Source organism: Podarcis tiliguerta (genome assembly GCF_965153285.1).
Source record: "Podarcis tiliguerta genome assembly, chromosome: 3".
NCBI lineage: Eukaryota > Metazoa > Chordata > Lepidosauria > Squamata > Lacertidae > Podarcis > Podarcis tiliguerta.
Genome location: NC_139536.1, coordinates 88,579,789 through 88,596,028, shown reverse-complemented (window position 1 = coordinate 88,596,028; position 16,240 = coordinate 88,579,789). Strand labels below are relative to the sequence as shown.

Below are 16,240 nucleotides of genomic sequence, written 5' to 3'. Positions count from 1 at the left end.
AAATTGATTTTCATCATCTTTACAAAATCGCAACTGCATAGAAACAGCAATACTGGGCAATGCATGCCGTCTATATAAAACAGTGTGGCGCATACTTGTTATTTGCTACGATTCTGTGTTAAATAAAGGGGGGAGCATTATTTTGGAAGTTAATTTTGGGCAATTCTTCACCTCAGATATGATTTAAAAGGATGCAGTTGACTATATTGGAATACTTTAATTGTCCAGATTTAATTTTCATTATCTGCTTCTTCAAGCACAGTCTCCAACCTGCATAGTGTGCTCTGGACCTAAGAGGTTGATTTGCAGAGTCTTGAAAGGAAGTCTTGCAGAGAACTCATGCATTGCAGTACATCTGCAGCCTAGAATGGGGGCAAGATCAGATCCAAAGAGACAGATTCCCCAAAGATAACACCTGCGTCTCCAGCAACTTTGACGGCTTACACATTCTTCATGGTTAACGTGAAGGGTGACCCGGCTATGAGCAGCACATCACAACAATTTCTGTGATAACACTGAAGAACTCATAAAAGATTTTATTTTACTTTGCCTGCAGAGTTGGAAGCAGCCACAGTGGGAAGTCTTGAGACATTTGCAAATTCAGTGTCCCAAAAAGCCCTAAGGAGATTCCAAGTTAAAGCACCTGCTTAACTTCCATGTCATATAATCAGCTCCACAGTCTCTCTTATTGTGCTTTGCTTACAATAGAATCCCCATGCACTCCACACTCCACCCCCCCCCCGGCCCCGATCCTACAGACCTAACCCTCATTTTCAGCAGGGTGGGGGCGATACAAAGTTTTGAATCAGGCAGGAAGGAGGAGAGTTTTTGGAGGACAAGTTGGTGCAGTTTGCTTTGGAGGGGACCGATGCTGTTTTTTCAAACACTACAATTATATGTTTGGGTGCCTGAATGTGCCTCTAAGCTCAGTGTGTTCCTTTGTAAATTTAAAATGGCGTATACCAAAGAAAAAGAAAAAAAGAGGAAGAGGAAGAGGAAGAGGAAGGAGGAGGAGGAGGAGGAGAAGGAGAAGGAGGAGGAGGAGGAGGAGGAGGAGGAGGAGGAGGAGGAGGGCTAACATGTGGCCAAAATTCTCAAGCCCCAGAAAAATATTTCAGTCCTCACCGAGTTCCTGATCAGAGATGCTCTGAGTTCTGCATCTCTGTGATCTGTCCTTGGTCCTGAAATCTTAACTCTATCTCCAATGCTCTCAATCCCTATCCTCCGGCTGATCTGCTCAGATGTACCCACAATTCCCATATTACATTCACAATGTTTAATGGCATTGGAGATCTTTGCAAATTGCCTTTTAGGATGCTTTGATTTACATTTTAAACTGCAGGTTTTTCATTGTTTCACCTTCTGTTTTAACTATTTGCTGGTATTTCTGTTTTTACTGTAAGCTGCCTAGAGACTATGTTGCAAAGGGCAGGACAGAAACACCCAAAATATATAAATATGGCATTCTTTCTATTATTTTGACTTGACTGGTATATTTCATGCTCCTGTGTTTCACTGGGCAGCAGCTTCTTGTGGGCTTCAGCTTCAAACAGGAGACTTGCTGAGTAACACTGGGAATGCATTTAAAATTTACTCTCCCACTTCCACCTCAGTCTATCAGCATTTCAGGGCATTTGCATCTAAACAGGCTTAATTCTATTACAGTAAAAAGAGCTATCATGTGCTAATGATCATTTACCTAAGAGCAATGCATTTGCACAGCACAGATTCACTGACTTGGCAACATGAGAACCAACCAATGATTGCATGTCCAGATAGCAGTTCCCCATGCTCTTGAATTGGCATTTGCACACCAAAACAGTTTTATAATAATAAAAATAATAAATAATAATAATAATTTTTATTTATACCCCGCCCTCCCAGGCCAGAACCGGGCTCAGGGCGGCTAACACCAGTAAAATTACAGTAAAAACAGAATTGGGAAACAAAACCAATTTAAAGTACAGGTTAAAATGCAGTTTAAAATGTAGCCTCATTTTAAAAGTAGCCCATAGATCAAAACCATAAAGGGAGGGAAACATAAGGGTCAGACTGAGTCCAGGCAGAACAGCTCTGTCTCGCAGGCCCTGCGGAAAGATGTCAAGTCCCGCAGGGCCCTAGTTTCTTGTGACAGAGCCTTCCACCAAGTCGGGGCCAGTACTGAAAAGGCCCTGGCCCTAGTTTATGGGCTTCCACTCACATTACAACAACAACAAAAAGCATGTAACAGAGAACCAGCTCCACAGCACACTACTGGATTCAAACAGCATTCGGTGAAGACCTTCACTTTCAAAAACAGGAACACTGTAGCAGGATGTCTGTAAATAACAATATACATTTATTGGCAGAACTGTTTAGCTGAGGGTGCAGCAAGCAAACAAACAGGCAGCTACTTCCTACAGGGATGACAGGGGACTCTGTGTCTGGTGGTGGTTGTGGAATCCTTGTCCTCTTGAGTTGCAGGCTGAAAGATGCGGACAGAATAGCAACTACATTTGCAAAAGGGCTGTTGAACTGCAAACTTTGATTCACATAACTGCAATCTGAAGTGGGGAGGGGAGAAAAAATTATGCATTTGAAGAAGCAGTACATATTATTGCTGCTCTAACAACAACCCCATGCCTCTGGGATTGCCTTGAGCGTTTTTAAAATGGGGAAAAATCAATCATGTTTTAAATTACATTTCTGCACATTATTTGAGTCAAGCTGTAACTCTGGAAAAGGAGTTTGAAGAAATGTACACACATTGCCAACAACAACAACAATAATAATACAAAATAATGTTTATATGTATGATTGGAGCAATGCAGAACAGTTTCTCCCATGGACTCAGATACAAAGACCTTGTGTTCTAAAAACAGCCCCAATGCTTGCAGTAAAAGCACCATGGATGAGCTCCTTTGGACTGAAAATTATATGCATCATGCAGATTAATAGATATGCAATAAGTTACATAACATGTAGCAATAATTATATTGCAGAAATAACAATAACCCCCCCAAACAATAAATAAGATGTCCTATGAGTCTACAAAGGAGCCTTTCCTCGTACAGAAACATACATTAAGATGAATGCAATTTCTAATTACCAGATTTGCATTTAGATAAATTGCTCATAGATCACAGAGAGGGAAAAACATATTCAAGCCGGTTCAGTAATGATTAGTACTTAAAGAGCACCAAATAATATTGTAAAACATCCAAGGTTAAGGAAGAGCAGAAGGCAAAACATTACATTTACAGCATATTACCAGAGGGAGTTGCTCCCCAGGAGTCTGTGCTCCAATAGCCTCTTGACCTTTTGAGAGGTTCTGAAAAGGAGGTTCCTTCTCATTCCTGCTGTGTTTGACTCTACGGATATTACGCACCCTGTATTCTTTGATGACAAGGTCAAATCCACTCCTGCAGAGACTCAGGTGATTACATTTACTAGAATAGTCCTTAGAATTTGTTCGGCTTGATTTTGATACAGAGGATTGACGCAAACCACAAGACCATGTTGAACAATGACTGGAGAAACTCGAAATGTCATTGAATGCTTCAATGAAGCACACCGTATTGATCTTTCTCTCCCACCTTGTACCTTGTCTCTTATTCAGACACATTAGGAGGTAACTGGTGACCGAGACTACTGGCCTTTCCAGTTCCCCAAAGAACTCTTTCTTAGTCCTTGCCCCCATCATTGCTGCTGAGCCCCAGTCCTTGCTACCTCGCTTCTTCATGTCCCAAGTTATTGTCAGCAATAAAAAAATATTGTTTTGATACCCTCAACTTCCATGCGATTTATTTTGCTTCCAAAGAACCCCATCGTTTATTCAGTTCACAATTTTACACGTGTGTGTGTGCGCGCACACGTGCTTGGAACAGTAACTTGCTTGCAATAACCCAATGATCAGAAAAGCCGCATTAATAGAAGTGTTTCAGTTCCAAGAACCACCTTTTATTCTGAAGAATATTTTGGCTTTTAAAGCAACATTTTTTGCAGAAGGGCCTCTTGACTTTTAAAGCCGGCAGTTCGGAATCGACACGAATTACAGTCTTACCTTTTCTTTCCTCTTGCCAAGTACTCTGCAGATGGCACAATTGTATTCATTACAATCCCTCTCAGGTTTCATTCCCCGGTTCGTAGCCTCTCATTTATTCAACATTCTTGCATTTATTTCTTTGCAGTGCTGCACCTGTACTTTTAAACAGTATACATCTGTTCCACCCATAGCGACAAATAATGTAGGTGCACAAGAGAGATAAAAAAGTCCACAAAGTGTGGTTTAAAGACCTTCATACACTTGCCCCCTCACTGTGGTTTGTAAACAGCTCCAAGGCTATTCAAAGTATCAAAGCTGCATATGGAATTGGGCTGTTGCCTTGGGAAGAGGGGCACATCTGTGCCATTAGAAAAGCACCAGAACCATACAGAATGCAGTATGACCATTTTAGCTGCTAGCTAGCTAGTGGGAAGGGATGCAGTGGTACTGTGGGTTAAACCACAGAGCCTAGGACTTGCCAATCAGAAGGTCGGCGGTTTGAATCCCCACGACGGGGTGAGCTCCCGTTGCTCGGTCCCTGCTCCTGCCCACCTAGCAGTTCGAAAGCACGTCAAAGTGCAAGTAGATAAATAGGTACTGCTCTGGCGGGAAGGTAAACAGCGTTTCCGTGCGCTGCTTTGGTTCGCCAGAAGCGGCTCAGTCATGCTAGCCACATGACCCAGAAGCTGTACACCGGCTCCCTCGGCCAATAAAGCGAGATGAGCGCCGCAACCCCAGAGTCGGTCACGACTGGACCGAACGGTCAGGGGTCCCTTTACCTTTACCTAGCTAGTGGGATGAAACCCTTGAGATTCCAAGTGTCTTCGGTGTGGATGAACAGTGCATAGTAAGAATGCATGTTGGCACGACCTCTTGACATTTGAATGATAATCTCAGGAGCCCTTTGGATTCTGAATGCTATTGTTAGGAGTACTTTGTGGTGATTAAAATGCCTTTAGGGTGGCATCTGGTTGATAATTGTTGATCACACGTTGAGAATCTTGCATGAGGAATGGTGATTAATAAATTTTATAAATCTGTAAGAAAGCCACTTCTGCCTTGAGGAGGTGGGGTTGCGGACTTCACGGCCCCTCCATGTGCACAGGGGGTGGGAGGCCAGCTCTCGCATGATTGGGGGATTCCCGGCTGCATCACCCCCTAGCCGGCCAATCGGGTTGGTCCGGGGGTGTGGCCTGCCCCTTAAAGGCAAGACGCAGCCAGGGATCTCCCTTTGTCAGCCGGCCAGCTACTCCGGTTTTAGCTGCTCCTGTTTTCTCTGGTTCGTCGATTCAAGACCTTTCATCAGCGAAGGATCTCGTCCGTGGATTTATAGACCCATAGGTGAACTTGTCCAAGCCTTATGAAGAACGGTTGAGGGAGTTGGGCATTTTTGGCCTGGATAAGAGGAGGTATGATAGCCATGTGGAGGGTGGAGCAAGGCTGTTTTCTGCTGCTCCGGGACTCGAACCAATGGCTTCAAATGACAAGAAAGGAGATTCCGACTAAACATCAGGAAGACCTTTCTGACATTAAAAGTGGTTTGACACCGGAACAGACTCCCTGAAAAAGCAGTGGGCTCTCCATCATTGGAGGTTTTTTAAGCAGAGGTTGGGTGGCCATCTGTCAGGATACTTCAGCTGTGTGGGATATAACTATTAATGATAAATGGACATGTGCCATTAAGGTAAGACGGGGAATATGCAGGAGAAATGATTTTGAGGAGATATGGAGGTTGTCTGCAGAATTTGTACTGTTAAAATGGAAAGGGGTCAAGCCACCGCAAGAGGTGCTGAAGTTACAATGGAATGGTCTCGAGGGTGGGGTGCACGTTGAGTTCTGCATCTCTGTGATCTGTCCTTGGTCCTGAAATCTTAACTCTATCTCCAATGCGCTCAGCTGAGATTACTGCATAGCAGAGGGTTGGACTAGATGACCCTGGGATCCCCTTCCAACTCTACAATGTTATTACCATGTTTCCCCTCCTCCTAAATTTGTGGTACTCAACAGATTGCTGAAATGCTGCATTTGTGGTCAATAGTATTGACCATTCTCCTCACAGCTTTTTGGGGTTGTTTATGCTATAACACACGTTCCAGCATAAAACTGGTAGTATGGTCACTATTATTCCATGGTATGCATTTAATTAATGATGGAGTGAATCATAGGCACTCCATAGGGCAAGTGTTCCTATTATGTGTGCTGGCGCATTCAAGAAAGGGGCTGCATATTCCTTTCTGGTGCTTACATTGGTGTGTGGATGTTACAAGCTTTTTACAGTAAAAAAGCCTTTTAAACATTATGCCTGTCACACGGACCACATATGTGCATAATGGCAGCCTCATTATGCAGTCAAATGTTTAAAGTGGCCCTCAACTTTAGACCGTTCCAATCTCCATTTATTTTTTGATTGCCTTTTTCCAAAAATGCTCAGAATACCGTAAGCGCGATGCCCACATGCACTCTGCTGCTCGGTGTGCATAAAAAACAAATGTGCAGAAAGCTGATGATCTGAAATGGCTTCCCACACAGTTCCAACAATTTCCCCCAATCCATTGCAATTCCCTCCTTTTTCTCCAGGTTGTGATTGCATGCTGGAAAAAATGATTTTAAAAAGGCCACTGACAGTAACGGCTTGCCAGGCGGGAGCAACCCCCAGGTCAGTTTTGGTTCCCAATTGCTTACTGCACCGCAGAGTGCTTGTGTGAATGGGCACCCCAAGTCACTTTTAGTTTAAAGGTCTGTAGGTTGGGGCTGTGTATGGAGATAAAATGGATGGAGTTCCCCCTCCCGCCTGTCTACAAAAGTAGGTCTATTATTGCTCCCACAGCAAATGAAGAAATGCACTTCCCCCTTAAGAAAACAGAAATGCTTTAGTTATGTGCTCAATGATCACAACAGGTTTGATAATACAGAGCAAGCCTTCTGAGAATGTACACAATCTAGTGGCAGAATCAATTTATCAGCAATATGTTATATTTTCGGGGAAAGGAAGAAGCCACATAACAAAAGCAGCTCGAGTTGGTTGAAAAGAAAGCCTTTAATTAACACAATGCATTGCAATTAAATTTAGAAATTAACTTCCAAACAGCTTAAAGTGCAAACTCTTAAGATGCCTTAAACATTCTGCTCCCTTTGAAGTGAGGGGATTAGTCCTATTCAACTCCTTTAATTTATATCTATATGTTTATACTGGAGGTGAAGTTGTGCAGTATCGTTACTGTCCATTGTGGCACGAATTGGAAAACGTTTCTTTACCCAAATATAATTCTTGGGTTGCACTGAGTACACTCCAACCTGCTGATGTGGGCTATAACTTAGGAAAAGAGCTAGGGATAGGACGGGTAACACTGCAAGGAAGTATGCACATTGTCAGAATTTTATGCAATGCAAAGGAGCAATGATTATTTTGAAGACGATATCTCTTTGGAAACATCTTTCCACCTGAAAAGCAGTACGTAGTTCAGGCACCAAGTATAACTTTAAAGGCGTAGCCATTTAAATCCAGCGCCGAACAGCTTCAAGGGCCGCTCCAAAGGTCCGGAGTGCAGGATGCGTTCCTTTATATGCCATCAGGAGGGAACCCGCCTCTGCAACAAAGCCTGCTCCTTGCAGCTGCTTCGCAATTTCTTCTATATCCCAGCGTCCTTCCTCTTGCTTGGCCAGCAAGTGATTAATCAGGTGAGGATAAAGGACAGTGGAGATGCAGTCTGCGACCAAGTTCTCATCCAGGATCAAGGAAAGCAGTTCGGAGTCACAGCTGGAAGCATCAGCCTATATGGGAGGGCAAAAGAACACAACGCAAAGCTAATCTTATCAAAAAGGACCAGTACAATTCTCCAGAACTTCATCGTGCGAATATGCAGTTGGCGTTCATGCATATTTACCAGTTAGCTCACCCCGAAATACAATTTTCTGCCCTTGTACATGGGTTGGGACCCTTAAGATCAATCCCACAAGCTGTTGTGTTTGCAAGAGTGGCTCATGAGGTTGCGACCCTCAAGCTACCGCTGACTTCCAGATTAGTTGGTGGCAAAACTGGCTTCCAGCAGACTAAGCTAGTTTGAGTGCCAGTACAGCAAGCTTAAGTGATTTGTGAACAGCAGGCCCTGTCCCTACAATTTATCCAAAACCTATTAGGTAAGGCGAATTGACACTAAAGCTGGCCTCATGCTGATATGTGCATATCTGTATATCTTATTTAAAGGTTAGCTGATTTAGCAGGGTGCTTTCACAGAATGCCACGCTTGTTTTAAACAGAACAAAGCACACTTTCAACCTCCAGGTAAAAACGAATGAGGAAGCCATTAGAAGATGCACATAAAAAGCCAATCCACCCTCTAAGATGCTGCATAAAACCTCACTCATCCACAAGTGCAGATTAAACACTAATTATCCAACTATGTTTAGAAAGAGCGAATGCCTCTTTGTCTGGCATATGTTTTAAAAAGATATATACACATATATTGTTGCTACTCAGTGTGTGGCCACTTTCTGTATTCTGATGACTGCCACAGCAGGAAGAATTATTCAGGTGGCAGCAGCCGAAATGTCCTGTGGTCCCCCACAGTTGCCAGAAATGCTTCGATGGTCCACGATGACTCCACAGTGAAAATTATTTAGAATTACAGCTTGTCTTATTTCAGTGGTTCAGTGTACAACACAGAGTGGGCTCCAGCCCAGCAGCTGGATGCCTGAGCAACACTTGCTCAGCAGGGAGGGCAGTCGCTGAATGGGAGGGAGATATCGCCAGTCTCCCCCTTGAGCTACTGCAAAATGGCCTGAATCCCAGCCTTCAAACCGCAGTCATCACCAAATCAGATGGACCTCAAGGGCTGTCCTATGGAAGAGGGAACAAGCTTGTTTTCTCCTGCTCTGGAGGGTAGGACTCTAACCAATGGCCTCAAGTTACAAGAAAGGAGATTCCGACTAAACATCAGGAAGAACTTTCTGACAGTAAGAGCTGTCTGACAGTGGAACTGACTCCCTCAGGAAGTTGTGGAGTCTCCTTCCTGGGAGGTTTTTAGAAGAAGTTGGATGGTCATCTCTCATGGATGCTTCAGCTGAGATTCTTGCAGTTCAGGGGTTGGACTAGATGACCCTGGGATCACTTCCAACTCTACAATTCTATGATTCTACAAGTAAGTAAGGTTGGGTACTTCATTATGAATACTTTGTACAAAAGAAACAGGCTAATTCCAAACAGCATAGTATTCCATACAGCATAGTAGCTGCATAGCTGCGCAGGTGGCACTGTGGTCTGAACCACTGAACCTCTTGGACTTGTCCGATCAGAAGATTAGTGGTTTGAATCCCTGCGACGGGGTGAGCTCCCGTTGCTCTGTCCCAGCTCCTGTCAACCTAGCAGTTCAAAAGCATACCAGTGCAAGCAGATAAATAGGTACCGCCATGGTGGGGAGGCAAATGGTGTTTCTGTGTGCTCTGGCACTCGTCACGGTCCTCCATGCACCAGAAGTGGTTTAGTCATGCTGGCCACATGACCCAGAAAGCTGTCTGTGGACAAAAGCTGGCTCCCTCGGCCTGAAGCGAGATGAGCACTGTACCCCATAGTGGCCTTTGACTGGACTTAGCCGTCCAGGGGTCATTTACCTTTTATTTAGCTTTTTAGTAGCTGCATAATGCCTACTGGTGCCATGGTGCCTGCAAAGATCTTCACTGGCGCCCCCAGGAAGGGCCCCACACTCTGAGCTTTCAATTTGGTAAAGTCACATCAAACCAAATCTCGTTTTGTCCTCACTTATTTGTTTTTTTCAGACTGAATGCCAAGGTTATTCTTTTGCTTCACTAACTTTTCATCCACTGAAAATCTGAAAGCTACATGATAGTAGAGGGGACAGCATTTCCCAGGTTTGCGAACTGTGCCCACAAATGCTAACACCACAAACCTAACTATGTCTACTCAGAAGAAAGCCCTGTTGAATGCAGTGATGCTTACTCCTGAGTAAGTGGAGTTAGGAGTGAATTCTGATCCCTGAATACTGAATTTAAAAAATGAATAAATACAGACACTCCGAGAGAAGAGGTGCCAACGTATTTGCTTATTTGAAGGAATGATCCCAACAAACCCCTAATATCGCATGGAATTTTGTTTTGTTTCAGGAAGGCGAAGAAAAGCAGATGGATGCCAATGTACTGGAATCCTGGGTTCATGTGCTGTCTGGGCTCTGATGTTTGATAATTCTGAAGCCTGCACTAAAGACAGGTGGAGAAAACCAGAGGAGTTCTCAATTAAACATGCAGGCAAGAGGAGTGTCTGGCCGATTCACTATTGGTTTTTGCCCATTTCTCTCCCCAGTGGATAATTTCTGCTTATCCATCTCTCAACTCCTAGGGGAAGATTAACTGCCAAGGAGAGAGCTAAACAATAACAGACCAGCCAGAAGCTCCTCTTTCTCTCTCTGTGACTGCAGTCCTCTCCAGCTTCCTCTGCTTTTTGTCAGCAGGGGAGCCTAAAAAATTCTCAGCAGGCAAGAGGCGGGCTGCTCTTGTCTGGCAAATGTAATGTGCAGCCTGCCTCTTAGTTGATGCAGCTAACAAAAGAAAACAAGCAAATAGCCCTTTAAGACAAGGGAAAAGAAGCTGATCTGGCTGGAGGGCTGCAGCTGGAAAAGAGGGACCTAAGGACCCTTAGTGTCTTGCTTGGCACCTGTCAAATTGGGTACCTTTTTCTGTCATCACAGAGAAATGGAAAAAGGTGTCCAATTAGAAACTAACATTGGATTCTACCAGTGGCTGAGAATAACGAATTGGGAGCAGACCTGTAGTGTGCTCATAATGCTTCCTTTACCATTTGGCCCTGCAGGTTTACCAGTCCCATGCCTGATGTCCTATGACACCAGCTGATCAGCAGGTGGGTGTGGCTTGAGTCAAACCATGCTGCAGGTCAACCAGGGAAGAAATGCCCAGTTAAGCCCAAGAGCTAGAGGTTCCCCATTGCTGCAGAGGTAGGGAAGGCACGCTGAACAGAAATGCAAAATAAGGGCCAAATATGCAAAGGTATTTTGCCAACCTAGCAGTTCAAAAGCACGTCAAAGTGCAAGTAGATAAATAGGTACCACTCCGGCGGGAAGGTAAACAGTGTTTCCGTGCGCTGCTCTGGTTCGCCAGAAGCGGTTTAGTCATGCTGGCCACATGACCCAGAAAAACTGTCTGCGGGCAAACGTTGGCTCCCTCGGCCAGTAAAGCGAGATGAGCGCCGCAACCCAAGAGTCGTTTGCGACTGGACTTAACTGTCAGGGGTCCTTTACCTTTTTATGCAAAGGTATTAGAACATTATGAGTCACATGGTATTTCCCCCACTTCTTTTCAACTTCTTTTCAAGGTGTCTTGAGGGCCAATCTTTTAATACTTAACTTTAAAGATTATTAATAGGAAAGCCCCCACTCACCTTAAGTTTGATTTTATAGACTTACACAATGCAAACGCTAAGGACTATAACAAGCTAAACAACAACAAAATCCCATTAAATGCTGAAAGCACACGATTGTGCCAGGGAGCTGCAGTTTCAGGTGGCCTTGACCCAAGAGCACTGCACATATGGTGTGCCCACCGCAACACCACGCGAGGTATGTTTCTGCACAGCAGGAAGGAAATGTTTTGGGCTATAATTGATGCTCATTTGTTTAGCCAGGTGAATGTGAAAAACTCACACAGAGCTAAATCTGTTTCCGAAGCAGTGAAAAGGCGAGGCTTAAGGACAAAGGCATTACTGAAAAACTGAAAAGCTTCCCAAAGAAAGAACTGGGCTAAAGCTGTTTGCTCCGAAACCACTGCCCATGCAGGAGAAAAAGAATTAAGTTGGAGAACTATGTAATTGTTATTTAGCTTATTAACATAGGATCAGTATAAGAAATCCGCAGCTAAAGCTCATTTTCATTTTCCAAATGTTCTCCTTTAGTGTTTTATATTTATAAATTTGATTGGAAAACAAGCCAACTGTGTCAAACGTAACCTTCAATACTCTGGCAATGAATATAAAATACTATGAGAAGTGGCCCATTGCCAGCAACGATTTTTTGTTTTGTTTTTTTGTTAGCTTGAGATGAAAAAGGGTGTTTAAAAGTTTTGTTTTTCTTTCAGATCTTTTGTGTAGAAACAGCGCTCTGCAGAAGCTACAAAAGATGGGTGTAAGTAAGAGATAATGCTTAATAAAGACATAGGGCATGATCCAGCCTCCATTCACATCATCCCTCACCTCTCCTGTGTGCAATAGGCTCTGTGCACAGGGGTCTTCTGTTGCCAACCCTTCTGTGAGCAGAAAGCTCACACCCATCTCCACCCCCATCATTCAGCCTGGACACTGAGGTCCAGCTCTGAGGGCCTTCTGGCAGTTCCCTCACTGCAAGAAGGGAAGCAGGCAGAGGGCCTTCTTGGTGGTGGTGCCTGCCTTGTAGTACGCCCTCCCATCAGATGTCAAGGGAATAAACAACTAGCTGACTTTTAGAAGACATCTGAAGGCAGCCCTGTTTAGGGAAGTTTTTAATGTTTGATCGTATTTTTAATATTCTATTGGAAGCCACCCAGAGTGGCTGGGGAAACCCAACCAGATGGGTGGGGAATGAATGAATGAATGAATGAATGAATGAATAAAATAATAATTATTATATCTCACAAGGTAAAGTTCAAGGTTCTCATTTTATTTGGGTCCAGGATACCATAAGGCGTGTCTGATCCTTATATCCCTGCCCAATCTGTTAGCTCACTGGGGGAGTCTCTGTTAGGGGTCCCCCACAGCATAGGAGCATTGCTGGTAACTACCGGAAGCTGAGCATTTAGTATTGTGGGCCTGATTCTGTGAAACTCGCTCCCATTTGAGAGGGCTAGGCCTCCTCCCTATTAAACTGCAGGTGCTTGATGAGATTTCTATTACAGCAAGTATTTTAGGTAAGTTGTATCATGATGAACACTTCTATCTGTGGTTCTTGTTTGCTTTAAACATATTATTTTGATTGACAGATTATTTTATTAATTGTACTGTAAACTGCCTAGCGACCATCTATGGTGAAAATGATCTCATTTCCTATGAATATTAGAAATTGATAAATATTATTATTATTATTAGTATTAGTAGTATTGGGACAAAATGTGAAAAGTAATACTTGTCTGAAGGGTTAAATAGGTAATTTGGAAGCCACACAGCATTACTCAAAGAAATATTATCAATCTTAAAACATCAAAGTTCAAAAAACAAAATAAAAATGCAAAACCAGTACGTCTTTTCCTAGAGACAAACAATTCTTGAAAGCAAACATTAGATCCCACTACCACAAACCACTTAAACAGGCAACACTAGAGTTATTTCAATTATTCATTTGCAATATTCATTGTTGAAGAAGGCCTACTTATTTCTGATGAGGGGAAAAAGATGAAATTGGCAGTTTGCAGAAGTTTAGGCAACAACACAAGGATTCTGCAATTTCAGACAAGCCTGGGAAAGGAGCTGGTCCTTTTATTGCAGGCAAAAGCTGTCGAATCCCCAGCATCAGCACTTTCCAGCATCATCCTTTTAAATGTAAACATCCATAAAGCTGTCAGCATCATGCAACGAATGGCTAAATAATACATTGGATCAGCAAGCGAGCACTGCATTTCCTCTCCCATAGCTGTGTTTGTAAGATGTGCTAGCTCTGTGTCGGGGAAATCAATAGGCTCTGATTTGCCTTTCCAGATGCTACTTACGATTCTCCTGTTTAATGTAAACAGGGGTTGAGTTTGCGAAAGAAAACCACAGGACTGTGAAACACAAAAACGACCAAACGCTTAAATTGGCATAGGGAACGCTCCCACTTTCTTGCTCCGTGGGAAGCAGAGAGGGTTCAGCTCACCTTTCCTAACGGCTGAGCTAGCATCAATTCTCTTCCTTCGCCAAGGCCGTTTAGGGCAGGGAATCTGGTAATATCTCAGCCTCGCAAGGTGGCGCAGGGCCCTGTACCACTTTGGGAGGCTTTGCAAAGTAGCTCAGGGATGGTGTTGCTCTATCGGCATTGGTGGTGAGATGGCATGTAGTAGGCTCTGTTCGCCCTCCAGGGCCCACCCCCACCCCCAGCATGCACAACTGTGCATCCTGGGCACCATGTAAACATACTACACCGCAGCGCTCAAGATTTGATGGATGATGACCTGTGCCACAAACTAGATATAATGGGCACTCATACTGGAGTGCTCTATAGACTGTTATCTGTGATCTTAGATATACTAGCCTTTTGCACCCTTTCACTCTTGTCTGATGTTCCTAACCCTTCTTTTAGGCTTTCTTAGCTTCTTTTGGACTCTTATGGATATATATATATATATATATATATATATATATATATATATATATCAGAATTTTCATTTCAGACAGCAATAGCATTAACATTTGTATTAGCCAAATACTTCTGCCACATCCACAGGGAACAACTACAGACAAAACCGCTATATATACTTCAAGATATTCATGTTTATAGAGCGTTAATGGCTTACGCATAAAACAACCAAGCAACCGAAGCATGAAGCAGCCACGAAGGTCTTTTGTTATTTTGCTATATAACTGGTTGGGCAGATAACATAAAATAATAATGATGATGGTGGTGATGATGATGATAAAAGATTGTTAGTTTTAATCACCTTGAGCACATAAAGAGAGCGGCCTAACCCTATGGTTCTGCAGATCGCAGACACAAAAGCTTTCGAAAGTCATAGTAACGGTAACAGACTCAAGGGGCCTGGCTTCCTGCATGAAGATAAAAGAGCTAATTTATTACCTGAAACGAGGAAGGATGGTTAATTCAGCTGTTCATACCTTAGCAATAGCCGTTATCTGCTCCAGTGCCACAGAGTGAAGATCTTGATCTCTGCTTTCCAGAAGCAGCTTCAGGGACGGCAGCAGAAGGGACTGGTCGAGGAGCAGCAAACAGAGATCTTTTATGCACTGAAAAAAGCCAAGGAAATCTTGCGTAGTCAGGCATCAGAAGGGACGGGAACAAAGGGACACAACTCGAACTCGAGTTCAAGGCAACCTTGCGTCAAGTGTAAAATGAAAGTCAAACATTTTAAAACAAACTTGGGGGTGGGGGAAGAAAGGAGGAACACCCTCCAGTGGAAATTAAGCCTGAGACGTTTAAAGAATAAATCGAGTAAAAGAGATTGCCTGCTGCACTGTAGATAAAAGGCAACCTGGGGATTCCTATTATGTGATCTGCACAGAGAAGAATCAAATCACTTACATCGCCTGTGCACATCAAGAGAGGAGGCAGCCAGACAAGAGAGTTTCATAGTTTTACTAAGAGCTGCTTCTTCTTGACTTGAGAGCACGTATATGCTACAGTCCAGGATTGGGGAACTTTTGGCCTTCCAGATGTTACTGGACTACAGCTCTCGTTTGCCCTAACAAGCATGGCCAATAGCTAAGGATGGTGGGAGTTGTAGTTCAGAGCCAAAATTCCCCCCCACCTTCCACAGCTAGTGGCTGGCCATTCTTTTGCCGCCACGTCCTCCTCCTGTTGGGAAATGAAGAACGCAGCAGCCTGAGATGTGAGGAGATTGTGCTGTTTCTATGTCAGGTAACTGGTTGCAGCATCCTTGCTTCCTCCCTTGCCCTGTCCCTCCCACTGAACGCCTCCTCCCTTTCTGCTGGGAAAGAAAAGACCCTGTGGCTTTGAGCCTCAGCAGCTCCTCCTCTGGACACCTTGTGCTGCTTTATCCCCCCAACAAGCCAAGGGATGGCCACTGGGGCTGTAACATATGCCAAAGTTTAATTCTTCGTTATGCTGTTGCAAAATATCCTTTTATGGTGTTGTAAAGCTCTTCAGCTGTGGGTTAAACCACAGAGCCTAGGACTTGCCGATCAGAAGGTTGGTGGTTTGAATCCCCGTGCGGGGTGAGCTCCTGTTGCTCGGTCCCTGCTCCTGCCAACCTAGCAGTTCGAAAGCACGCCAAGTGCAAGTAGATAAATAGGTACCGCTCCGGCGGGAAGGTAAATGGCGTTTCCGTGCTCAGCTCTTGTTCGCCAGAAGCGACTTAGTCATGCTGGCCACATGACCCGGAAGCTGTACACCGGCTCCCTCAGCCAATACAGCGAGATGAGCACCGCAACCCCAGAGTCGGCCACGACTGGACCTAATGGTCAGGGGTCCCTTTACCTTTACCAAAGCTTTTTAGTGTACATCTGCCATCTCACCTCTGCAACCACAGGCAGGAATGCTAATGTATCTGAGAAAA

At 44.0% G+C, this 16,240-nt stretch overlaps 1 protein-coding gene across 2 annotated transcripts in view; it reads right to left on the bottom strand.

Moving 5' to 3' along the window:
• Nucleotides 1-7,042: 7,042 nt before the first annotated feature.
• NBAS (NBAS subunit of NRZ tethering complex) overlaps nucleotides 7,043-16,240 on the bottom strand; it is a 175,144-nt gene continuing 165,946 nt past the window's right edge. For both annotated transcript variants that reach the window (XM_083431294.1, XM_083431293.1), the window contains 2 exons: nucleotides 14,823-14,951; nucleotides 7,043-7,795 (listed from right to left, as the gene is read on the bottom strand). In XM_083431294.1, coding sequence (XP_083287420.1) covers nucleotides 7,520-7,795; nucleotides 14,823-14,951 — 405 coding nt within the window. In that variant the 3' untranslated portion in view covers nucleotides 7,043-7,519. The remainder of the gene's footprint in view (nucleotides 7,796-14,822; nucleotides 14,952-16,240) is intronic.